The sequence below is a fragment of the Pterocles gutturalis genome, unplaced genomic scaffold (genome assembly GCF_000699245.1).
Source record: "Pterocles gutturalis isolate BGI_N339 unplaced genomic scaffold, ASM69924v1 Scaffold30127, whole genome shotgun sequence".
Classification (NCBI taxonomy): domain Eukaryota; kingdom Metazoa; phylum Chordata; class Aves; order Pterocliformes; family Pteroclidae; genus Pterocles; species Pterocles gutturalis.
Genome location: NW_010108771.1, coordinates 627 through 28429, shown reverse-complemented (window position 1 = coordinate 28429; position 27803 = coordinate 627). Strand labels below are relative to the sequence as shown.

The window sequence follows — 27803 nt, the reverse complement described above, 5'->3', positions numbered from 1 at the left end:
GTGTTCTCCAGGTATGAGAAACATAGACAGTTAATACTAGAAGAAATTTTCACTTCCCTTGCAAGACTCCCAACTAGCAAGAGGAGTTTGAGAAACTTCAGGTAATTTCTGACATAGATTAATATCTTGTAGACAGTAGCCTTTACAGTTTTGTAGGTGTAGGATTTTAGGCTTCAGTATTAACTTCTACTTTAAAAGTCTGTGACTCCACAAGCTTTATTAGAGGTTGATATTTCAAAGCAATGAGATCAGAATTGCATGGCAAATGTTTTGTAATAATTACTCTTTCTGATGCCATCGTATTTGTGCCTACTTACAAAAATAATTGAAATATCTGATTATTTGTCTCACTGAGGATGTAAAGGAGTGTAATGTTAGTGTGCTTTCCTAGTTTTTTGTTGGAAAATTCTTTGGTTCTGTTTGTATGGAGTTAATTTAATTTCTTCATTGCTAAAGCTTAATAATAGGAAAATTCTGGTTGAGTACGTTTGAGGACACTCAGAACACTTTTTCCAGGAAATAAATTAATCTAATATCTTTTGAATGGGTTTCATTTAGGAGCTACTCTGTTCACTTGAACTGTCTTTTAAGCACTTCAGGTGGATTTCGCTGCATCTTCAGAATAATAGTATAGGTTCAGGTTCAGTCTGAGAAAGGATTTGAGCTGAATGGGATTTCAGTTAAAATTGAGGTTGGGACAGTTTAAATTATTCTAAAAATTTGTTAGTGGTGTTGATTTTGTTCCTTGCTAGCATACATCTTACCTCCAGAGACAGACAAATTGTCAATTAAATATTTTGTCCAATCCAGGGTGGATGAGCACGAAATATCCAGGAAGAGAAATACACTGAAACTTTGAAGTTGAATTCAGCGGCCCTAATGTTAATTTAAGTGCTTATTCCTAGAATTTCCTATTGTTTTGGTTATGGACATCAGAGATATCTAGCAAATAGGAAGGTGGTAGGAATAAGACCATAAAATGGTAGATACACTCTCTTAATTCGGAGCTGTACCAGAAGGAAGTCATTATCTCAAGGGCACAATAACTGCACTGTTTATCCATAGAGTCCTAACTCTAATGTGTTAAAGGTCATTCTCTAACTGTGGCTACTGTCACAAAGGGTACAGCTTACACAAAATTTGATACGAAAAGTTTTTCTCTCTAAAGTCTTCATAAAGATAATAATTAAAATCTGTTTTGTTCCCAGTTAGTATTTTGATAATTTGGGGACCGCGATGTCAGGAATTACCACCTTTTCCTATTGTTAAGCATGGCAACAGGTGGTGTTGATTTATGTATGGATGGTAAACACAGCAGTGTTTCTTGGGTTATATCATGGGAGAAATGTAGTGTGCATTCATTATGGTTTTACCAACATAAAGACACACTTAAGACACACTTAAAGACACTTGCATGGTGAAGTTCATAGTCTGTTATACTACCTCAGATTACCATAGGTGTTTATTTCTTGTAGAAGTCAGTCCAGGTTACGGTCACTATTTTGTGTTGTTTAACACAACACTGTTAAATGTGTGTTAAACACTGTGTTATGTCCTGTGCATTTCACATACATTAAAATAATATTAAAGTAATAAATTATCAGGGCAAGAGTTTGCTGTATTTTTTTGTCTTGTGTTGGAAATGGATATGGCATTATACATAGTAAGCCTATTAGTAAATGCCTTAGCGTGTGGGTGTTTGATTCATTAAACATTCCTGTAGACTTTTTTGCTGCTGAACTTCATAGGTACTCTGATAGACCATCTGTGGTCTGTGGTTCATCCCTTCTGCCTGAGAATAATACTTACTGGTTCTGTTAGACTGAATCTTCCACTGCATAAGAGAGAAGCAAATTACTAGATAAATGCAGATACAGATTTCTAGCTGTGGTAATAATTTTAGAAAGATATTATTTAGGACCAAAAATTTTTGGTCTGTTTTGTAATTTTTGTTTGGTTTGTGTTAATGCTGTCTTTTCTTATTAACAGGTTAAACAGCAGTGACACTGATGGAGAGCCTATGTATATTCAGATGGTAACAGCACTAGTTCTGCAGCTTATTCAGTGTGTAGTGCACTTACCATCAGCAGACAAAGATTCTAATTCAGAGGAGGAATCAAATAAAAAAGTAAGATTTTTTTAAAAGCCATAATTTATTTTCTTTTTTTTTTTTTTTTTTGTGCAGGAATGACTGCGTGTGCTTGTAAACATAATATTTTGTTATGGTGCTCTAGTAGTCAACCATTGTAATTTTATGTCTGCTGTAATTATTTGAAGCATGACAAATGCTGATCTGGAAATCGTATTTCTGCGCATGCTAAAATAATAGACAAATATATTGTATTATTTTTAGGTGGATCAAGATGTGCTTATTACGAACTCATATGAAACAGCCATGAGAACAGCACAAAACTTCCTTTCTATTTTCCTTAAGAAGTAAGTATTGTTGCATTCTTTAGCGTATTGATGAAACCAACTCCAAATAAAGTCTGTCATACGTTAAGACAAACCTAACCACTTAGCAATGCAAAATACCTACTCATACATTTACTTATAACAATATACTTTATAGATCCTGAAGAGAGCTACCCATCTGGAAGAAAATTTTATGGAACAGAAATTCTGCAGGGAGTTCTTTATACGTTTAAGAATCTGTTTGATAGTTCATGTAGGATCCTTTAACTAGGGGTCTGTTACTAATCTAAAGCCTGAAAGAGAAGGCTGAGTAAACATTTAAGCAGTGAAACTGTATTCATTCAGTCATCAGAATTACAAAGATAAAAAAAAATGAAAGTTACTTTAATTTAGCTAAACTTAAGAATGTCAGTGGCTCAACAGGGGAAAAAAAAAAATCGTATACCTGAATAACCAAAGGATTTTTAAGAATCCTGAGGTTTTTATTGTGTTAATTTCTTCCCTTAAGCCAAAAAGCTATTTAATAGCCATCTAGCAATCTCTCTGCATACTTCTGGTATCATTAAAGTTAGGGATGCCACATATAAGTGAAACACAATCAGGTATGTTATCTTTCAGGTTTTTTACGTTCTGATTTTAACCTTTGTGGAGCACAATACTGAAACGTCATGTCACTGTCAGATAAATTAGACCAAGCTTAAGCAATATAGACACAACAGCTCCTAAATACACCACTCCAGCTTGAGCTTTGGAATTTACCTGCTTTGTCCATCCAACAATAAATAAGAAAATCTTAGGAACAAAATTCTACTATTGTGGATTAGCTGCGTTACTTGCAGTGCACCTTGGAGTGATAACTGTTTAAACTATTTCTCCATAAATGAATAAAACATTCTTCTGCTCATATTTAGTTTTTTTTTTAACTGCATAAAAGTTTTTCTGATTAAACATAGGATTACTTCTGTTTACATAGGAAGAAAACCTTCAATGGCTCTTAAATTCACTTACAAAATGCATTTTCTTTTAAGGTGTGGCAGTAAACAAGGGGAAGAAGATTACAGGCCACTGTTTGAGAACTTCATTCAAGATCTTCTTTCTACAGTCAATAAACCAGAATGGCCAGCTGCAGAGTTGCTACTTAGTTTATTAGGAAGGCTATTGGTAAGGGATTCTTGGTTTTAACAATTCTGTTAATTTATTTCTTATTACGATGGAGACTTGTTTATTCAGCTGAAACTACTACAGAAATGCTTCCTGTTTGTTGACACACAGCATTTAAAAATTTTCTTATGCACATCACTACTTTGTGATACATAGATGGTAAAATTTGTGTTAGAGGATCATGGATATGGAACTTGCTAAAGATCATATGTATACAGTTTCTCATGGAAGTCCACTTCCGCTATTCCATGACATTTTCATGGCATCTAATAAGTGTAGATATTAATTTGGAATAAAGTCAGACTAATGGCTGTAATTATTCATGCTAAGTATCTTCTCTGGACTATTGCTTTAGCACAGAACCTGAAAACAATTCAGTGGTTTGTTTTTTTACCAATAATGTCATTTACTTATGATATTTTACAGAATGTGAATATTTTTGTTAAACTGGTTTTTGAGAGTTGTTGTTCAGTACTGCTATGTAATTAACACAGTAATTTGACCTGTTTATTGGAAAAAGTACTTTATGGCCCTGTTCCTGGTCAAATGTAGCTTTCTTTATACTGTGTCCATAATGAGGAGGTAGCCTTATAGGGCTTAAGATCTACGCTGCTGTAAAGGGTATCTCCTGTAAGAGTTGTCCGGTTTATTTCGTGAAAGTATGTATTTTAAAAAGCTCTAACAGGCATATTTGTAGAGAGAGAGAGAGAGCAAAGAATCATGAACGGAAAGTAAGTAGTGTATCTGTGATGTAATAGTAAATTACATAGTTTTATGCAGCATGGAAGTTAGGTGGAATTTTTAACAAGGTCAAGCAATCTCTTGTGAGAAGAATATCAGTTGCATGAATACATGCTTGTTTTTAACAGTTTATTCTGTTTTTCTTAGGTTCACCAGTTCAGTAACAAATCTACAGAAATGGCATTAAGAGTTGCTTCACTTGACTATCTTGGAACTGTAGCTGCAAGACTGAGAAAAGATGCAGTCACTAGCAAAATGGATCAAGGATCTATAGCCAGAATCCTCAAACAGGTGCGTGAGAGATGCCGTGCCAGCTGGATTGAGATGCATCCCTTCAAATACTTGAAAATTTTAAAGGTGTTTGAAAGCTGGCATTGTGGAGAATCACTCTTCATTGTTCAGATTTCTTCATTCAAATATACTCTATTTATGAGTATCACGTTTGTTAGCACATGTCTTTCCTGCACCATCTCTGTAGTGAACATATGCAGTGGTTAATTACAGTGCTAAGCCAGTTTTCTTGTGACAGTACAGAGGAAATAATGGAGCAACATCTGGATCCTGTCTTAAGAGGCCTTAGAATTACACGTGCATTTGCTATCGCAAAGTGTTAACAGAGCATCTGGCACTCATATACAGGCTTTAGAGAGTTAAATTGTTAGGCCTCTAATCAGTTGAGTTCTAAAACTCAACTGAGTTTGATTACTCGGGAAGATTAGTGTCAGTGATGGTAGACAGTACCATCTGTGCTTTGTGGAAGGTGCGTAATATACAGAAGCATCAGTCAGGGTAGATGGCATGTTTGTAAATTATTGGTAACATAAGAACAAATAAATACTTGGAGATGTGTAGGTGACAGCTAAGCTTCACTTTGCTATTCAAATGGCAAGAAAATAAGAACATCCATTGATAGACATACTCAGCTGTCGTCACCAGAAACTTAAATTATTATTTCAATTCAGAAAAAAACTTCCACCTCTATAGATTATTCTTTCCTGCTAAATTGAATACTTAGACTCTGTTGTATATTTCCTCCTGTCCTCTGATATTATCAGGTTATTCCCCAATGGTTGATGAATACTTGTAACTCTGTCTAACGCGATTTGGACTCATGACCAAATTAGATTTAGGAGAAAATCTATTCTGTTTTTACATTTTTAAACAGTACATTTTTTTTCATAGAAGTCTGTCATAGATTGTCAAGTTGATTTAAACACTTGTGCATGCTTTTCATTAGTTTATCTCTTCATACACTCATGTTCATCTGGTCCGTAGGTCCTGAAATGTTATTACATCCTTGAAATGTACCCTTAGTGAAGGTTTTAATACTTTTCTAAAAGCTTTCATCTTGGAAGTACTTTCATTGAGTCTAAAGTAACAAGTGACAGGACAAGAGGAAATGGCCTTAAGTTGTGCCAGGGGAGGTTTAGGCTGGATATTAGAAAAAATGTCTTCACTGAAAGAGTGATCAGGCATTGGAACAGGCTGCCCAGGGAAGTGGTGGAGTCACCATCCCTGGAGGTGTTCAAGAAACGTGTAGATGTGATGCTTAGGGACATGGTTTAGTGAGTTAGGTGGTGTGGGTTGACGGTTGGACTTGATGATCCTTGAGGTCTTTTCCAACCTTAATGATTCTATGATTCTGTACTTGTAGCTGTACCTTTTTCAACTTTCTGATGTTTGCAAGCTATATTGTGTGCTGTATTTGTGACAAGATTCTCAATCTGTGCTGCTAATACAGAAGTTAATCTGGTTAAGTAAGGAGTTTTATTGCTGAAGAAGAAAAAAGTTTTGTAGCTGAAGGATTTTAAGCCAGAAAGTATTCTTTTACTTTTATTATCGATATTGAATATGATTTGCTGTGGGCTTTACAGTTTTTCTTTTTTTTGTTCTGGGTTTTTTACTTGTTTGAAAATAGTTAGGCAGTTAAAGTTCATCAAGCCACCTTTTTATTCAGCCAGTTATCTGCAGAATTTAACGCTGTTTGAAGGCCACAATTTGAATCACAATTTGGACAAATATTAGAGTGTCAAATCTATATTAATAAATCTATATCAGTATTACATGGATTGTAGACATGTTTTGAGTTCTTGAACTCATTCATTTGCAAAATAAAATCTTTGTCGGCTGTAACATCAGCAACTGCAGGGACCTGTGTATACCTGTGTATTCCGATGTAAGGATGGTTTATGGGTTCGGTTTTATGCTGTCTGGTAGATGTGGAGGAAGTTAGTTTTCAACTCATGCGCAAGTTCGTGGATACCAATTTTTTCTCTATAATGGGTATATGGAGAGAAGTACATTGTCTCATGATCATACACAAGGTTGTTGTTTGATTTGCACGGTCTAGAACTATTTAAGAGATCAGGATAAATGTAGATTCACAGAACAGTTTGGGTTCGAAGGGACCTTTAAAGGTCATCTAGTCCAACCCCATTTCAGTGAGCAGGGACATATTCAACTAGATCAGTTTGCTCAGTGCCTGATCCAGCCTGACCTTGAGTGTTTCCAGGAATGGGGCATCAATCACCTCTACAGGCAACCTATTCAAGTGTTTCGCCACCCTCATTGTAAAGAATTTCTGCCTCATTTCTAGTCTGAATCTGCCCTCTTTTAGTTTAACACCATTACCCCTTGTCCTGTCACTAGAGATCCTACAAAAAAGTCTGTCCCCATCTTTTTATAAGCCCCTTATAAGTATTTAAAGGCTAAAGTAAGGTCTCCCTGGAGCCTTCTCTTCTCCAGGCTGAACAACCCCAACTCTCCCAGCCCATCATCGTAGGGGAGGTGTTCCATCCCTCTGGCCATTTTTGTTGCCCTCCTCCAGACCCACTCCAACAAGTCCATGTCTTTCCTGTTCTGAGCACTCCAGAGCTGGATGCAGTAGGTAGAGTCTCACCAGAGCAGAACAGAGGGGGAGGATCACTTCCCTTGACATGCCGGCTATGCTTCTTTTGATGCAGCCCTGAGTATGCTTGGCTTTCTGGGCTGCAAGCACACACTGCTTGCTCATGCCCAGCTTTTCATCCACCAGTATCCCAAGTCCTTCTCCTCAGGGCTGCTCTCAATCCCTTCTTCTCCTCAGCCTGTATTGATAGTGGGTGCAGGACCTTACATTTGGCCTTGTTGAGCCTCATGAGGTTCCCATGGGCCCACTTCTTGAGCTTGTTCGTGTCCCCTTCTGGAAAAAATACATTCTGTTTTTAACATTCATACAGTTTAGATACTACAAATCTGATACATAGTCTCCAGCACTAGTGTTCAGATTAATATTTCATATGTGATGCTTTTTGTGCATCTTAAAAGTGCTTCACAGTAGAATACATAGGAGAATACAGGAGAATATCTGTAGATAGGCTTTATGCAGTAGGTGACATTTTTAGAAAATGTTTGTTCTTAAACTTTTTGACTGATAAAAACTTAGCTGAATATCAGAGAGCATGATTCTTTGGTGCCGGAGCTCAGTGGTGTTTGGGAACAATATTTCTAAGTTCTTTCCTAGATGGAACACACTTGTTGCACTTTCTCTGTGTGCATGCTTTGTCCCTGAAAGCAGTTATACCAAGTATAACAGAGGAATAAGTTATTTTTATTTATTTGATGATCTTTTTACTGTTTTCTGTTTCTTTTTGTTTTTATTTCATTTTTTTGCTTTTTGTCTCTTGTTCACCTGAGAAGTCACAGTTTCAGTATTTAATATTGGTGAGATAACTAACAGTGACTTTTATAGGTTAAACTTTGTGTCCATCTGCTTCCCTTCTTTTTTCCTCTATGACAGAGGGTCTTCAGACAAGATCATAAATGAAAATTATTCAAATCAGTCAGTCTGTTTTAAAACCAGTCTTATTCTTCTCTTAAGTTTTTTTAGACTTTAGAGCCACAGTCTGAATTTGTTTCAGTCGCTGTGCATTTTATAAGTAATTGGTTAAAAAATTGTTAATGTTCTGCAATTATCAAAACAACTGACTTCAGTGTATTTTATATGTGGACATACTTATTTTCAGATGGTAATTACCACTGTGCAATATTCTGTTTTATAACTGTTATTCTGCTTCTGACAGGCTTCAGGAGGAGAAGATGAAATTCAACAGCTGCAAAAGGCTTTGCTAGATTATCTGGATGAGAACACAGAAACCGATGCATCATTAGTGGTAAATTTCAGCTTTCTGATGTCAAGTATATATAAAAATAATTTCAGTAACACCTACTGAATAAAATTGTTTTGCTTATCAATATTAGTGCTTCAATTAAATTGTCATCATAACATATACGGTTGATTGTGTTTTCCAAAATACTGTTGATGCGTTAGATTCACTCAATCTCATTCTAAATCTGTTAATTTTCCCTTTCTGTATCGGTTGTTTCTGTTTTCTATGCATCCTGCTATATTCCTCCAGTTTTCTCGGAAGTTTTATATAGCTCAGTGGTTCCGTGATACAACTATGGAGACAGAGAAAGCAATTAAATCTCAGAAGGATGAGGATTCATCTGAAGGAACTCATCATGCAAAAGATGTTGAGACCACAGGACAAATCATGCATAGAGCAGAAAGTCGCAAAAAGTTTCTTCGCAGCATCATTAAAACTGCTCCGTCTCAGTTCAGTACATTAAAGTATGTTTCAGTACCACTTATTTCTTTATTAGCTATGCATTTGATGTTTTAAATCATGTTTTATAAGCATGTCCTAATTAACACGTGTGATTTGTTGCAGGTTTTATTCTGATACTGTGGACTATGAAGATGCATGTTTGATTGTTCGCTATTTGGCCTCTATGAGGCCGTTTGCCCAGAGCTTTGATATTTATTTGACACAGGTAAGCTGTGCCAGAAGTGTTAGTACAGTGAAACACAGTTGATTTCTGATTCCAAACACTTTTGCTGTACTGTGCAATATCTGTTCATTGCTGAGCACAGGTATTTAACAAGCCATGATAACACCATGTGCTTTCGTGTTCTGTATTGATGACATAAGTGAATATGTTTTTTTTTCTTGCATGCATTTATGTCATACTATATATTCATTATTTTATTTCTCCGTGTATGTATATGGCAAAATCATTATAAATAGAAGTACACAGAATATAATTACAAAATGTTGAAACTGTTTCCATAGTTTCTGTAAGATGCATGCTCATTTGATAATGTTAACTCATTAAATTGAGCTTAATTTGATTTGAAAATACAAGCCAGCTTTGTCAGTTGCTTGCTGGGCATGTTACTGTCACTTTGGAAGCTGTTGTTTGATGTCTTGGTTTCAGCTGGGACAGAGTTAACTTTCTTCATAGTAGCTAGTGGGAGGCTATGTTTTGGATCCGTGCTGAGAGTGTTGTTTCTTTGCTTTTGCTGGGAGAAGGGCATTAACGTGTTGGTATGGTGACATGTTTGAACTCCAGTACTAGTTCAGGTTGCATTACTTATACCGCTCTGCATACAGAGCCTTTCTTAAAATTGTAGTGCCCAAATCCAACTCTTCTGTTAAAAGAATCATGGTTAAACCCACAACTGAATGACAAAAGTAGAGTTTAAAGTGAAGGAACTTAAAGTGAACAGGTGGACCCTGTGTAAATGCTGTTTGCACCAGTCTTGGAGATGTAGCAAATCCTAGTAAATATCCATGCTCAGTTATCAGTGCCATGAAACATCACTTGCATGCACCTTTACTTTCTGAGAACATATATTCAATTTTTAGTAGACAGATATTATTTCTTTTTTAAGTTAAACTGTTTGCATGTTATTCTGCTGCATTTTGCCTGTTAAACATTGTTTGCTACCTTCCCAAAGCAATTGAATCTTTGTTTTTGTTCTCTTATTAGATTCTGCGTGTACTTGGTGAAAATGCAATTGCTGTTCGAACAAAAGCCATGAAGTGTTTGTCTGAGGTTGTTGCTGTAGACCCCAGTATTCTAGCCAGGGTAAAAAAGAAATATCCGTCATGCACATACATTCTTCTGTCACGCTTAAAATAAATCTTCATTTCTTATTTTGAATCTGTGTTTCATTTGTTCTTTTTAGCTGGATATGCAACGAGGTGTTCATGGACGGTTAATGGATAACTCCACTAGTGTACGAGAAGCAGCTGTGGAGCTGCTTGGCCGATTTGTGCTCTGTCGTCCTCAGCTTGCTGAGCAGTATTATGACATGCTGATTGAAAGAATATTGGTACAGTGACTTGTGATATTTATGATAAAATAAGTGGCATTGAAAAATCTGAGTTTATCTGTTTAATAATATGGAATGATGATCCCAAGAATAAATTATATCTTATTGTTTAATGGGGAGCATCATGCTTTTAAGACCAACCTTGTAAAATGTATCACTTTTTTCCAGCAAGGCTTTGTTATGTCAAAAGGTAAACACCTATAGAAAGTTGTACCACATCAGAACCTGGATTATATTCCTTTTGATTCCATTAGTAAGGCACAGATTAGGTGAAATGTGGAATTTTGCTACATCTCTGAAGTCTGAGATATAGGCCATTGAGGACAGTTCAGTAGTGTGGGTGACGAAGAAAGATCTGCAATACAGTAGTACAAAGCTGCCATTTGTAATCCGAAACAAAAAATAGATGAAACGACTTTGCTTTTCTATGCTACTTTTAATGTTTTAAAAGGCTTCTTATTAGAGTTTTTGTACCAAAAAGTTTTTTTTGTCTGGGCATTCAAATAAAACACAGTATTAATTTGACTGTAAGATAACATTAGCTCTTAGCATCCATGTCAGGTTTTCAGTCAAATATGACTCATTTCCTATAGTTCACCCTGACATTCAGATTAAGCAGGTTTTGAATAAGGTAATATGAAGTGAAGCTCCTTATCCATCTCCTTAGATGAAGCCTAGGAAAGTGGAGGAGATTTGCTGCATTTATCTTATCCATTAGCTTTATACAAAGGCTTGAAGTCTTACAGTCCAGATCTACAAAGAATCTTGTGTGTTCCAACAAAGGAACTAAAGCACCATCACAACTAGCTTGTAAACTCTTGAATTAAGAAGTTGAATTATACATTTGCAACATCACGAGCTCTTAGACAGGAGGGTATGGAGGAAGTGTTTCAGCATTCTGGCGACTCAGCCAGAAGCTTTAGAATTGTTGCAAATAAAGTGGTATAAGTTATGCTGACCTTTCATATAAATGCACTCCAGAATATTTTAGCTGCCTTTCCTAAATAAATTTTGCATGTCCGATTGGTTGATCTTCAAATATTAATTCATATAACCCATTAACTAATTCATATTTCTGGTTTGTTTTCAAGAGTGTATTGCTTTGTATCTTCACAGGATACTGGTATCAGTGTCAGAAAAAGAGTCATAAAGATACTTAGGGACATCTGCATTGAACAACCGACATTTCCCAAAATAACAGAAATGTGTGTGAAAATGATTCGGAGAGTCAATGATGAAGAAGGCATTAAGGTAGAATGCAACATATCCTTCAGGATTTTAATTATTGTTATTTTAGTGTTTCTATGTTTTGACGGAAAAAAACCACAAAAAGTATTGTGTTGCTCCTTCGTAACATTTATTGCTTTTATTTACTTTAATTTTTGAGAGCAAATATCTTAGCTTTCTGAAATGCTGACTTGTTTTACTTTCTTTTCTGTCTTCTATTTTATTGAAGTTTTTGCTGAAAAAAGATTTTGAAAATTTATTTTCTAGAGGTTTTTTCTTGCAAGTGTTGTCTCTAGAACTTCTCTTTTCTAACAAGTAAAATTGGCAAATTCTTTCTGCAAGCAAAATAAACTTTAAGTCAAAATTAAGTACTTTACATTAGTATATGCCAGATTTGTAAGTTCTGCATATAAAAATTATAAAGTATCATCTGTGCTAATTTTGCATTAATTCTGAATGTTCGCTGAATCAGTTACTCGCTAAAATGTTACTTATGTGATCATACTCTACTCTTTGTGCAATGTATATGCAGAAGGGCACAAAACTAACCTTATGTGTTAAATCGTAAACCTGCCAAGGATGGTTTTGTTTGATTTGGTAAAATAATTTTAAAATTGTTGGGTAATTAAGAACACACCTGTAATAATTTTATATCACAGTTCCAGTGGGATTTGAAATCTGCAACTTTAAAGCTGCAGCATATATTTTTACCACTTGAGATACGTTAATGCCAGTTGGCTTTCTAAGAAGACTGTTAATCAAGAAGTAGATGAACAGGTGGATTCATGATGCTACTGGGAAGGCCCTTGCCTTTCTAACAACATCCGAAAAAAAAGGAGGCATTGTCTTCAATGTATTTTTGAAGTTTTAATGAATGAAGAGAGCTTCTTAGAACCATATGCCTTATAAGTAATTTGGGAATAATTGTGTTCACTTTTCATTCTATTCAATTTTTTCCTCTATCCAAGAACACTTTCTGTGTTTGGGTAGAGAGACTTGCTTCTTTCTCTTGCCCAGCTTGTCACGGCTGTTTTGCAAACTCCAGAGTAACCTACCATTGCCGCTAGTTCTGCTGTAGAAATCACAATCTCGTGTTCAGTTGTCAGCTGCTCAGGGTACTGTGTCTTCCTGAGGAATGCAAATTAATGCAGGAAGGTGGTAACTCCATTTTCTGTAGAATCAGTTCCCAGTGATCATTTTGCTGAAGCTTGCTTAGAGGTTGGTATAACTCCTGTACTAGTAGATCTGGGTCTGTCTCAGATAACATTTCCTACAACAGTCTCACTTAAGTAATTTCTTATGGAATGACACATATCATTGGCAAATATATTGTATGAATATATTAGAAATAATACCTGCACGCCAAGGTAAGTTTGTTTAAGTTTGCTAATGCTTCTTTTCCTTCAGAAATTAGTAAATGAGACATTCCAGAAGCTCTGGTTTACTCCAACTCCACACCATGACAAAGAAGCAATGACAAGGAAAATACTAAACATCACTGATGTGGTACGTTAAACAAATTTGAGTTGTGTGCAAAATCTGATTATTTTAGTATCTTTGAAATATTGTCTGTAGTTTTTTAGAATACAGTAATTTAATTGTCAGATGGTTTTCTTTTTATATCTTCTGGCATTGAATATATGCCAAAATTATTCATCTGATAGAACAGGCTTTAAGAAATTTCAAATGATCACTAGTCTACTGGTAATGGTAATTGGGACCACACTATGTAAAATACTTGTTCAGCTAAAACGCAACAAATTTCTATTATATTTAACATTTTCCAAGAAATGCTAGTAGCAGCATATAGTTAAGCCTAACTAAGAAGTTGTCTCTTAAAGAAAATTTTCCTGGAACAATGGGTAACATTCGTTTTGAAAGGTTAGTAATCCATTTTAACAAATACAAGGTCATGTTCTCAAGGTAAACTACTATCTCCATAATTGTATCTACTCTTTTAGGAACAGCAAATTGAATAGTATGTCTCCAAAATAACAAAATCTGTTTCAAATAAAATGCTGTGACTCGTAGTGAAAATACATTGTGTAAAACCACTGTGTTGAGAGGGTGTTTTAATATCAATTATACCAAGATGTAAATGTCAAATAAAAGCACTCACTCCACTACTTACAAATACGGGTTTAAACTTTGTCCTGCTTTTCAGTATATTTACAAAATGGTAGTCTAGTGTGCATTTTTCCAGACTGAGAAGTCAGTCAATTTGACTTCAGCTTAACTCTCAGTTCTCCTACCCATGCTACTGTGGAGCACCTGTGAGATGTTCCTGACGTATGATGCCTGTGAAGGCTTGGTTTGTTTGTATAAAAATGTGTATATACATATGTGTACACACATGTTCATTTTTAATATGTCAGGACTGTATTTGTGCTTTAATCTGTGCAAAATGTTCTGCAAAACTCAAATTTGGTTTATGTTAGAGCCAGCCATCTCCAGTAAAATGTGTAGGCCCTGTGTTGTATGGAATACAAGTTCTGGAGTCACTTAAATGGTGAGAACTATTTTTCAAATGCAGAAGACAATTTCTTATCTCCAAAGAAATAAAATTATTGTACTGAATCCCTATGAAAATATATCTATGTATGTTTACTGGTCTTTTAAGATTACATCTGTATTGAAATAATTTTTTCTTTAGATACCTTTTTTATTAACCAGTTTATTCTCAAACGTACTTCTAGGTTGCAGCTTGTAGAGATACAGGGTATGATTGGTTTGAACAGCTTCTTCAAAATGTAAGTAATTAATTTTGAATGTGTGGTGCAATCAATGTTAGAATTTCAACATTTCTTTTGGTACTAAAACAGATTGAAGGGGGACTACAAGAGCAAAACTTTACGGTAGACAAATTCAATTCGTGCCTTTTAAACATCTGACTTTTTTTTTTTAATCTTCATTGGTGCAATTTTCTTTGTCTCTTACATTAGTTTCTGTCTTTCTGTATGATCTATTTTAAACTTCACTTCTTGGTTTTGGGAGGGGTTTTGTTTGTTTTTGATTTTGTAGTCCCTTCAATAATGAGTGACATAACATGAAATCCACAGCTATGATACTTAATTCTGTTCTGAAATGAGGCATCTAGTGCAATGTAGACATTTCTTAAATGGTAGATAAGTGTATTTTCACACCACATTTTTTACGCAGTTCATAGAAGCAATGAATCTTCAGAGTATAGGTTACTTCTGGATCATATTTTACTCTGGTTTTTCTAAGAATTGAGCTTGCTTTGTTTATCTCTTAGCCTGTGTTATGATTCTCCTCTGCATCCTCTATGCGCTGGTTAATTTTCAAGCAAGAAAGACTTTTTGATTTTACTTTAGCCCGGACTGCCATAAAAATAGGTAGCGAAGGAAACCAGAACCTCTTAATGCCTGCAGTGAAGGAAAGGCTATAGTATGGTTTCAGTCGTTCTTGGATATTAAAGGATCTTCATGAACACAATTTCAGTACCCAGAGTCATATGGAAGAAGGCTAACGAATTAAAATATTCATAAAACTAATCTTTGTTTGATTTTTTTTTGCTTAGTGTCAGAAACAACATTTTTTTTTTCTTAAGCATTTTAGAAAGCATTTTAACTCCTATTAGTCACTGCTGGCAAGTGTGACTACAATACTGTTTCCTGCATTATTTCATTAAGCACACAGTTAGCTTTCATCCAGTGCAAAAATCAGTAGAACTTCTATCTTCTGGGTTTTTTTATTGCTGTTAATTTTTCTTTACTTCTCTTGCATTTTGGTTTGATTTTTTACTTCCCTTAATTTTTTATTTACCATGTAACTTTTATGGAGAAGTTAAATAAATACTTTTGTAGTGTAACATCCTTACGTATCTGTAGTAATTGTTATAAAACCAGCATGTATGCAATGTAAATGAATGCACCCTTAATACTAAATAATTTTCTGTTTCATCTGCTACAGCTGTTGAAGTCAGAAGAGGATGCCTCATATAAACCTGTGAAGAAAGCCTGTACTCAGCTTGTTGACAATTTGGTTGAGCACATTCTTAAATATGAGGAATCTTTATCAGGTAGTATTATTTACAACGCACTAGCTAAACTCCTTTGAATTTGATATGATGCTGTAACAGTGGTTGTTCAATTACTATTGTGACAAGTTACTGTTACAAAGAATTCCTGTTACAAAACTGATAGTAATGAATATTCATTGTGAACTTTTAAGCAGTGTATAATAAAGCTTCTTTAATTTGCATTAGCTAACCACAATAACAGAACTACTGTTCAAATAACTTCTTCCAACCTTTAGGTAACTAAAACCAAAGCAAATGTTGCAAGTTTTATTAGTGTTAGTATGTTCTACAGTTGTAATAGGAATTATTGGCTGGGCCAGTGTTCTGTGTACAGTAAATAGTTTAAAACCAGTGATTATTTTGAAGCGTCTTTGCTTCTTATTTAACGTATTTTGTGATCACATACATATGTTGACACATTATGTTCTCATCTCTAATCTATTAAGAATAAGCTGTATTTGATATTGAAAGGTATGTAATGAGAAAGATATTCATATGATGTTTAAGCTGTATATTTTTCATTGCTCAGGCATTACTTGGACTTAATATTCTTTTGGTATTTTCTATTTTTTGCAGATTCTGACAACAAAGGTGTGAATTCTGGTCGCTTGGTTGCTTGCATAACCACTTTGTTCTTATTCAGCAAAATCAGGCCCCAGCTAATGGTCAAACATGCCATGACCATGCAGCCATATCTGACCACTAAATGTAGTGTAAGTACAGAAAATCAGTCTTTTTCTTCCCCAGATAATTAAGCATAGAAATGAATGCCTGTCTTGTATACTTGATTAAATTGAAGGTAGAAAAAGGAAAATTAAAATTGTGGTTTTATTTCATGGGCATCATGGCTTCTGAAGATAGTAGGTCCTTTTCATTATCTCTGTAACTTATAAGATGCTGTTCCTCACTCTACATCCACAGTTTACAGCCAAATGAAACTGAAACCTGTGCTGCCTCTTTCCCCTGAGGACTAAGACCCAGGTTTTCACCTGTTGTGTAATGATATCTTAAAATTGTTCTGTTTTATAGTCACAGTCTTAAAAGTAGTTAATATTTAACATATGAATCTTAAGACTAAAGGTATTGTTCTGTAAGGTAGAGTGATCTAATATGCAACAAATACATCAGATGGAAAATGTCCTGCTCTATCCTCTTCCAGACTTCACTTCTCACTTTCCTAGCTCTTGTTTTTTTGTATTTCCCTGTAAGACAGTTTAGCCCACAAAAATGTCAGAAAGCTATAATGCTGAACCCTGTACTCTGGTAAAATGGCCTCCCTGCTCTAAAACATAGCAGTGCTTTCTGCCATTTTGATTAGCACAGTTGGCTTAGTGAAGATTGTGATGAAGCCTGATCTGACTGACAGAAGGAGCAGGGCAGGGTCATGCAGCCGTGGCTCAGGGAGGACTGTGGGTGGCAGCAATCCAATATATTAAGTCAGCTGCCCAGGGCAGGATTGAGAGTAATTGTTATCAGCTTCACTTGTAGGTATAGCCTAACATTTTCCAGGTTCAGCCTTGGAATGTTCTGTAGGCACATTTACAACAGGCTTTTATTGCTGCTTCTTATCAACAGTATGGGAAAGGGTTATCTGATTCTTTACTTGCTTCAACCCATTTAGTGGATTACATTGGTTTTGTACTTATACATGTTGAGATGAATTGCAGAATTACCACTGTCAGCTTAAATATGTTAAAAAGCTTGATACTAGTATTTGGGAAATATACTATCCTGATTAGTGAGCTTGATTTGTCAAAAAAGTCAATTTTTAGCAGGATGTATCTTTAACAGGTAAATGTTTTTCATAGATTCATCACTTACAATACATACATAATGCAAATCAGTAGTTACTTTAATTGTAATTTCTACATTTGTGCACATTCTTACTTAGTTTAAGGCATGTAAAGTCATAGCACAACTTCATTTTGTTGCTAATACCTGTTTCCAGGTGTTGTGTGTTCTCTAGTGTGCATATATCAGGAAGAGTTCCTAGATTTATTGTATGACTCCTAAAAATTATCAGTACCAAAAGTTTTCAGGTCTGTCATAGCCTTGATGAGAGGTGAAATTCTGCTTGCACAGACTTTTTTTCCCAGAAGTTCTGTAGAAAACAGAACTACCTTTTATAATAATGTGTAATTTGATAGCAGATGTAAACTATACAAATATTCATTTAGATCTGAGCCAAGTATCTTGTATGAGTTGGCATTTTTTACTACCAGCATATATTAATAATACTTAGCTTATAGGTAACATGGCCAGAAATGTTAAATGCTGTAAATACTACTGTTTCAGACCCAGAATGATTTCATGGTGATCTGCAATGTTGCAAAAATCTTAGAGCTTGTAGTGCCACTAATGGAGCACCCAAGTGAGACCTTTCTTGCCACTATTGAGGAAGACCTCATGAAACTCATCATCAAATATGGGATGACGGTAAGCTTTTAATTGCTACTATTCAGTTGATTCCATTTCACATTGTGAAATACATGGTTTTGATTTGCAGGAAATCTGTCTTTTGAGCCATGACAAATCAGTGTACTTGGTTTACTAGAATTTGTGTGTTGGTTTACTAGAATTTGTGTGTGTTGTTCCTATAATTTAATGAGTTTGGGCAGGTTTTCAGAGCAGTCTAGGAGATTGACATCACGTCCATTAGATTGTTAGTTTTAGTTCAGCATAGCTTTTTCCTACAGAACTTCATGAGTACCTCAATTTTAACTTCTGAATATATAATTCATTTGCTCTTTCTTGCTCCTAGGTTGTTCAGCATTGTGTGAGCTGTCTTGGGGCTGTTGTGAACAAGGTTACCCAGAACTATAAATTTGTGTGGGCCTGTTTTAATAGATACTATGGTAAGAAAAATCACAAAATGCAATTATCACTTTTCAGTTTTGGCTTTAAGCCTTGTCTTAGTGTTTAATCATGATGTATCCCTGTGGTCAAAACTTTTGTCTTACTGTAGGTGCACTTTCAAAATTAAAAAGTCAACACCAAGAAGACCCCAACAGTACAATACTTACTGCCAATAAACCAGCACTCCTTCGATCACTTTTCACTGTTGGAGCACTGTGTCGGCATTTTGATTTTGATCAGGAAGATTTTAAGGGCAACAGTAAGGTAAAATAACTTGTCTTTATGCGCCATGTCTTGTATACATTGAATACACCATTTTAATTAAAAAGCAGATTATTCCTAGTCCCTCAAAGCTATGTATTTTTTAATAATGATTACAATATAGCTTTCTGGTTTTTAAGTATGTGGTTTTGCAAAGGCCATGCAGTAAGATTGTGTTTCTTCTTTTCTTTTTGACACTTATGCTTTTTGTAAAGAGATTAAAAACATCTGTTTCATCCTCAAATAGCTATTATTTTTGTTTTAATTTGCTCAGGTTAACATTAAGGATAAAGTACTTGAACTGCTGATGTATTTTACAAAGCATTCAGATGAAGAAGTACAGACAAAAGCCATTATTGGCCTTGGTAAGAAATATTAATAGTTTTTATTATTCTGGTATAGTAAAAATATCCATATGCATATCCATAGGAATTCATGTATGTGTATAGTGGCAAGGGAGTTTGTTTAAAATCAAAATTTACTGCATGTTTTATTTGAGAACTGGCTATACAAAAGTTGGTAAAAAGATTGCTACTTGCATACTTCTGTAGCAGAGTGGATGCTTTTGACAGTGAATGCTTTTTGATGCGTGACCAAGTCTTAAAGTGCAGCAGATTTCCAAAGTAGTGGAGATGGTTTTTTCCTCCACATCCAAGCATGTTGTAACTCCAGATCTTGTTTTTCAGTCCACAAACTATGGTTAAAGAACAACTAGAAAAAGTGCTGGAAAAACTCTGAACATTGTAAGTGTGGGAGCAGATATTCTGCAGGAGTTAAGGAACTCTGGCAGTTTATACCAACTAGGGAGTGCTCTGGGAGATTTCACGAGGCATTCAGATGATGTCACAGTCTAGATCTTACAGTTTGTTTCAGGATTTTATCTGTATTTCACTTCAAAAAAGATTCTTTATCTGAAGGCATTACTATGGTATTTCACTGGCTTGCAGTAGTACATGAACTGTCATTGAGTGGTTTGTATCGTGTTCATCCACTGTTTAAGGACAAAAACTGTACATGTAAGGGAATCTTGTTTGGGCAGATAGACCTTGGTTTTTGGAGAGTTCAGTTCATGGCTATGGCTTAGTCTAAAGAAAGTTGTCTCCCAGGCATGTGACCTTCCATTCTGTAGTTTAACTGTGGACAAGAATTTGCCTCTTCATACTGCTTTTCAGGTGGTGTTTTAGATATACTGCTTCAGTTCAAGCTTGGGAGGGCTCCAAGGTTAAGGACTGAGACTTAATCTTAATTCGGTATTCTGTGAGAAACCATTTCAGACAGCTGAGAGGAATTAATTATTTTAGAGTTGCTTCTGTTGCAGGAGCAATGCTATGGTTTTCTGGACTTGTTGGAGTTTTCCTAGATACTATGTAAAGGTGCGCAACACTTACTGTAGTCCAGTCCAATTTAATTATCTTTTACACAATATTGCATATGGGATAGGGACTGTTGCATTCACCAGAAATGTTTCTAAATTACAGTCTGAACTGTGATCAGTTCAGGGGAAAAGGGGAAAACAGGGGTGGCTCTCAGCAGGCATTCTTCAGATTTTTTTTTTCTCCACCTGAAAGCATATCAGTCTTTGTTTTAACAAAACCTTGGACAATGGTTTCAGTGATGTATCAACCTCCTCTAAGTGCTGGTTCCATTTTGAGGGTAGCTCTTGGATGTATGGAGATGTGGTAGACAGTGCAAAGTTCCTACAAGCTGGTAATTGAGCAAAGCTGTCAAAACCATTCAACGTCTGTGTGCAGCAATAAGGTGGAAAGGACGAGCAAGCTAATTCAACATTTATATACAGTGAAGGCATCTCGTGAAGAGTGTGTGCTTTCCTATCAGCAATTATTAGTGTGTTGTTTTAGTAAGGACACTCAACAGTTTTAGCCTTTGCTTTGGCATGTGTCACAGCTGTTGAGGGATTAAGCTTAATCATAAGCTTAATGGTTATGGTTATGCTTCTCTTCTAGATTTGTACTTGTAAGGCAGGTTGAGCGTATAAAATTTTGTTAGTAAGTTTAGCTAAACTTCCAAGTGTCTGACAGGTTAAGTCTTACTCAGACAAGTTCAGCACTTACTTTTAAGACTTTTAACAGAGTGAAAACAAAGGTATGAAGAGAGTGGTGTGAGGGCAGCCCTGAGATGTGAAGTCAGTCCTTAGAAGAACACAGCAGGTGCCTTTTTTCATCTCCTATGATAAATTCTTACACCAAGTAAGATTTCTTCCCCGCTTACAAGGGATGGAAAAATAAGATTTACCCTGAGAATATCGGTGGTTTAGGTTCCTTTAAGTGAATTAAGGTAAAAATGTGTTGTAGGTTATTAAACATACATGCATGTGCTTTTCTACTTTTCAAATTAACCTAAAGAAATGGGTTGGACTTGTTCAGAGGTGGTCAAGTTATAAATGTAAATAACACCCGTATAGAGTGCGCAGTTATACCACATACTCGAAAGACGATGATGATTGCTTTTTCTCCTCTTTATCTTCTGCCTCACATACTTCTCTCTGCTTCTTGTTTTGAGACTGAAATGAGATCCTAAACACATGGAAGTCTTGCCCTGGACTTAGCCTTTACTTGCACTGTCTTTTCTGTGTGCACGAAGCCAGTCTTAAAAACTTGACTCGGTCTTCCCTTTGTCACAGCTGGTTTTATGCATTGTTTTTTATCATTTTATTTGCTTTCATTTTTTCCCCCATTTGTTTATATTAATATATTTTCTCTACGTTAATTCAGAATCTTTGTTTGCTGTGGTCATGAAAAATACATTTAATGTCTGCTTTTCTTGAACAGCCTTAAAAAAAAATAAATCAAGTAGTCAAACGTAATTTAAATTGGGATGTTATGTTCCGATTAGGTTTTTTTTTAATCATACTCTGTAAGAATTTTTCAGCAGCATGTCTAAATCTACTTACATGATGTAAAATTGTATATACTATCACTAATTTAGAAAAGTTTTAATGAAATATAGTCTTAAGAACAACCAGTTCCTTGAACAAGGGTAAGGCTGCAGCTAAAACCAGTTCTGTAGAGTGTATCTTCAAGCAGATGTAATCTTAGGAACGCTTCAGATAGTTTTCAAGATAAGACCTTAATAGGTATATGAATGATGACAGCAAGAGGTATAAATTTTACTGTGTTCGCTGGTTTTTTTTTCACTTGTGATATTTATCAATTTTTCCACATTTGCTTCCATATGAATAACTTCACAATTTCAGCAGAATGTTTTTCTCCCGATTTACTAGAAAAACAATGTGTAATTTTAAATAAAGTTCCTCCCTTGTTCTTGCAAAAGCTCCTAGTCATTCAGATGTAGGCCACTATACTAGACATGCTTCCAGACCTGTATAACTCTTCTTAGTGCAGCTGCCCTGGGTCAACACCTCTTTATCCATTAAACAGTCATGGCTAATAGAACCTGTCATGGCTAACAGAACTCCTTATAAGCCATGGATGGAAGGAATACTGTCTGGACAAGAAAAAGCTATGCTTTTGGAAGGAGATAGATTTCATACCTCCATTTTTAAGAAGCAAAAATGCAATTTCTAGATAATAATAATGGGGAATGTTTCCTCTTTTTTTTTATACCCTTAGGATTTGCATTTATACAACACCCAAGTTTAATGTTCGAACAGGAGGTGAAGACTCTGTACAACAGCATCCTTTCAGATAAGAACTGTTCAGTAAACTTAAAAATCCAGGTGTTAAAAAACCTCCAGACGTACTTGCAGGAGGAGGATACACGTATGCAGCAGGCAGACAGAGACTGTAAGTGTCAAGTTCTTCTGTGCTAATGAGGCATGTAAAATCTAACTTTCTTGCATACAATTACTATATATGTGAACTGAGTAACATAAGATTGTTATCTGATCAATAATATTGTACCTGAAGTATCTTAGAATAATGCTAAAAAATTCATTATGTGCATAGGTATATACACATATAATAGGTATATTGTTTACTTTGAAGATGTATAAATCTTGGGAGCAATTCAGAATGCATAATTGCTCTAATGATGGTAGTAATACTTTTTATCAAAATCTCCTCTAAGGTTAACTTGCGGACAGAAAATAATAAATACAACATAAATTTTTGTAATGAAAAACCTTTATTAAGGAACAAGACTTAAAGTCATGTCTCTTATTGATGTATGTTTACCATCGGACTGTTCTACATTTCATGAGATCATAAACCCATTCTGAGACAGCTGAAATGTATATGTATTGTAAAGCTTAAAGATCAGCATGCATCAAGTAATGGCAAAGTAAATGATTATACTGTGGTGAGTGTACTATTGCTTTTTTCCATTTTACAGGGAAAAAAGTAGCAAAACAGGAAGACCTGAAAGAAATGGGTGATATTTCCTCAGGGATGAGTAGTTCCATCATGCAGCTATATCTCAAACAGGTCCTTGAGGCTTTCTTTCATACTCAGTCCAGTGTACGCCACTTTGCTCTAAATGTCATTGCACTGACGCTAAACCAGGGTCTCATCCATCCTGTTCAGGTATGGTGGGCTTTTCTGATGGAGGCTTTTGTTACTCATGTTTTCAGAGGATTTCACACTTGCTACATAAATTTCCAGTTTTTTTCTTCCTGCTGTGTTACAGTAATTTCTTATTTTAGCAAGGGGCCTTTACAGAAAGCATATTTTGAAATGTTTTGTGTTGTTTAGCCACTGAGATTCCAGTGCTGTATTTTCTATTTTTGGATCAAGATGTAAAAACCCATGTCTAAAGAACACGTAAAATGTACATTGGAGCAAATTTCTGTTACAAATTTCAGGTGTATGCTTTTTAGTGGCACTTTTTGTAGTGTAAATTGACTTCATAGTTTGAGAGAAAGGGAGATACTACCTGAAACCCCACACAGGTTCTGTCATTTATAATGCTGGTCTCTCGTGTATTTTGTACTATTTGCTTGCAAAAAGTAGTCGGGTGGTAAGTTGCACACAGCTTCCTATTCTAGTTTTGCAGTAGTCAGAATATAACAAGAACAACAGTATAGTAGAAGAACAAAGACTGAGAAAGAGGAGGTGCAATTACTCTGAATAATAATTTTGTTTGTTTTTCAAGTGTGTGCCATACTTAATTGCTATGGGCACAGATCCAGAGCCCTCTATGCGAAATAAAGCTGACCAGCAGTTGGTGGAAATAGACAAAAAATATGCTGGGTTCATTCATGTAAGTAATTTTAATTTAACATTTTACAAAATACTGTTATGTTCTCTAGCGGTTTATCACCTCAGTATGCCTCAGCTGAAGAAAAAGAATATCGAGTAACAAATAACAACTATAATTGTAAAGAAGATTTTGATTTCTTCCCCTGTTTGGAGATTTCTGTTCTTAGAAATAGAAAGGATATAATAATTTGAAATGTCTTTTCCAATACAAAATTTCCTTTAATTTATAATTCACAGTAATATTTTCCTCACTGAATAGTACTTCAGAGCCTTTATTTGATGAGTTACGAACAGCTGTTTCATAATGTTTAGCAATTATTTTCCTCTATTGGTGGCCTAGGGAAGAGAACTCTGTAAAAGTAGAAGTCCCTATTGTATATGTATTGGAATGTTAAGGTATGAAGAGCTTAAAAATTGTAAAATAAGCAGAAGGCACATAGGAAGATGTTTAGATCTGAGCCTTTGCAAAAGGAAAACATGAGGGATAAGTAGGGACGTGTGAAATTGTGGCATAGTGTCAATAATTCTGCTTAAAATCTGAAACTGAGCTGCAGTACCCTCTCCTTATTTCAAAAGGCCCAAATCTAGGTTTAGTGTGCATACTATATTGTGGGACTTCCAATATCTGATTGTATTCCACTGCAACTGGAGCATTGCACTGTTGATGGCATCCAGACAAATACCTAATCCAGTAGGTGAAGGCTAGCAGATTAAATTTCCTACGTAGCCACATTAAAGACAATGTATAGATGAAAAGGACAACTATGCTGAACAGCAGCAGAGGTGGTATGAGGAGAGTTGGATATGCAGCCTAACTAGAGATTGTTTGTTCTGAAACTAGAGCAGGAGGCTTGAAGTAAGTAAAATCAGATAGAAATTACAGGATATATGTAAAAACCCCCTCATTTTCTGTTTGTTAGTGCTGTTGCACTAATATGGCCTCAGTTGTTGGTTTTACTACAAGTGACATCAAACATACACATTTTGTAATGTATGAAAACACTTCAGTATTCTTGAAAATTGTTTAAATTGGGATGCCTGGCTGTAGCGGGTAAACAGATGAGCTGTATGTTTCTAACAGAATTTAGAGTTAAAGCAGTTCACAAGACATTTTGATGTCACAAGTTCTGTTTTAATCCATTTCCCAACTCAAAAGGTAGCATCACCTCTGCATATTTTAAAGTTAAAACTTCAGATGACCATCCACTTCAAAGAAGTAAGGTTTACTGCTTTGAAAGCAATGGTTTAAATAAAAATAAATACATTTCCATTTCAGATGAAAGCAGTGGCTGGTATGAAGATGTCTTACCAGGTACAACAGGCAATTAATACCTGCCCAAAAGATCCTGTGAGAGGTTTTAGACACGATGAATCATCCAGTGCATTGTGTTCACACCTATACTCCATGATCCGAGGGAACCGTCAACATAGACGAGCGTTTCTAATTTCTTTACTCAACCTCTTTGATGATACTGCAGTAAGCATCACATTTCCTTCACTTAAAAAGAAATCAAAATACAGCATTACAAGCTTAAATTCTCCTTTCTGAATGTATTTTTATAATATAATTATTGATAACTTTATTTCCCTCATATACTTTGTTTTGCTTTGTAATATAAGGTCTTTATGTATATAATACTACCTATGTAATAGAATGTATTTGTCACTTTTGCATCATTCTGTTCCTCTCTATACCCAGTTTGGACTCATCAGAAGTAATTTATCTTCGGGTATAACTAAATTTTGCATATATACATGTTTTTTAGAGTGGGTTTGTCAAGATGTGTAGAATAAAATTTGTGATCAGGTTTTTGCTCTTGACTGTTAGGAACACAGGATAAGTGTATCAATCTAAGATATTTGTATGTGCATTTATATATACTTTTTTTTTTTTTTAACTTCCAGAAAACAGAGGTGAATATGCTTTTGTACATAGCAGACAATCTAGCCTGTTTTCCTTATCAAACACAGGAGGAGCCTCTCTTTATAATGCATCATATAGACATTACACTATCAGTTTCTGGTAGCAACCTGCTACAGTCATTTAAAGAGGTATGTGCATTTACATTTTAGCATATTTATTGTGTATATATAAGTGTCTCTATAATTTGGTCGATTTTTCAGTGAACACAGTACCATTATTAGGAAATGGACCAGCAGCATTACTTTGTAACCAGGAGTTACAAGCGAGCAACACTTACTGTTCTGGCCTGCATTGGTAGACACCAATTAAAAACTTTTCTTACATGGCTGCTTACATGATTAAAAAAGAATGATGAATTTTGAGGTCTTATCTCTATCATTCCCTGATGTGGCTAAATAATAATTAATTGCATGCATCTGGAAGCACATGCACACAGAATCATCATGAAATCTTAGTTTATTGTAGTTGTTTGTATAGTTTTAATAATAAAATCCACCTGGCTGTTTATTTTGTTGTCAACCAGCTGATGGCAGTTGCATGTGTGTCACCCGAGGGACTTTAAATACATTGTTTATTGCAAGAAAAGAGTGCACAATATGTTTAAGGTAGCATATCAGAAGCTGAATCATGGTATAGTTGTTATGGCAATACACAACCCTGTAAGAAAAAGGTCTCCGCTTCTTGAAGACTTCAGTGTCTTCATTTCCTGGACAACTTTAACAGTAGAAGGTGCAAACTGTCAGGAAACAAACCTGTTTCTAGAATGTCCAGTCTGACTAGTAAGTACAAGTTGGAGTTAATGCCTGGGAAGTACATGGCTTTGAATTCTCACCCTACCAAAGTCAATTTTTAATCTGATAGAAACAGATAGTACATTGGGGACCAGGGTGTAACAGCACAGAAAGGATGAGATCCTGTTTAGGACATCTTCTGCGTTATGAAAAATTATTCTATGTGCAGTAATAATGCATGTGTGAAATTCTATAGCTCTACAAGTAGTAGAACTGATTATTACTAATACTGTGCATGATCACTTGAGGGTTTCTCTCTTAAGCAATGCAATTAGTGTAATAGATTTTTAAGAGACAAGGATTAAAACCAGCTTGGACTAGTCTGTACCAAAGTACATAGGGAAATCTGTGTGACACACAGAAATTATATCCAGGTGAACGAATAATAGAATTTTCTTCCTGATTTATTATATTTGGCCTTCTACTGCATTTTATTGTCACTGCTAATGAACTTGAGCAGTGTTTTTAAGAATAACATGCCAGTGGATTACTTGGTGCTTCCATTCCTTCTGTACCCACCTTGCAGAAAACGTGGGCTTTGGATCCATTTTTCAGCATCTTTTTGCCATAAGTAATTACAATTTTGAATATAAATTTATAAATTAATAACATTGTTCAAGGAATTCTTGCTGATTTAAGCCAGTAATGATTTTGGAAATACTTTTTTTTAGAAATGTACATGATGCTACTTGCTCTCATTTTGGAATGTGTGTTAACTTCTCTGTCTTGCAGTCTATGGTGAAAGACAAAAAAAAGGAAAGAAAACCTTCATCAGATGAAGAGACTGACAGTGACAGTAACAGTGGTAGTGAGAGCGAAAGTGAGGAAGAAGCTTCTAAGCCTCGGAGGTTACGGAAACGAGTAGACTCTGATTCAGATTCAGATGAAGAAAATGATATAAATGCTGTGATGAAATGTTTACCAGAAAATTCAGCTCCTTTAATTGAATTTGCAAATGTCTCCCAAGGCATATTATTACTTTTGATGCTGAAACAGCATTTAAAGAACCTCTGTGGATTCTCTGACAGGTAAGAATATTTAGATAATA

At 35.3% G+C, this 27803-nt stretch overlaps 1 protein-coding gene across 1 annotated transcript; it reads left to right on the top strand.

The window, feature by feature from the left end:
- On the top strand, positions 1 to 27803 carry LOC104460204 (nipped-B-like protein; the record flags this gene model as incomplete). The annotated part of the gene is made up of 25 exons (XM_010072754.1): positions 1 to 101; positions 1990 to 2128; positions 2354 to 2436; positions 3444 to 3576; positions 4465 to 4608; positions 8379 to 8468; positions 8715 to 8929; positions 9030 to 9132; positions 10132 to 10230; positions 10331 to 10477; positions 11594 to 11728; positions 13112 to 13210; positions 14401 to 14454; positions 15638 to 15746; positions 16323 to 16459; positions 18042 to 18182; positions 18508 to 18601; positions 18712 to 18866; positions 19138 to 19228; positions 22454 to 22627; positions 23175 to 23365; positions 23934 to 24041; positions 25317 to 25517; positions 25946 to 26092; positions 27488 to 27803. Coding segments are annotated over 25 exons (3390 nt in total), but the record flags the coding sequence as incomplete, so codon positions are not given.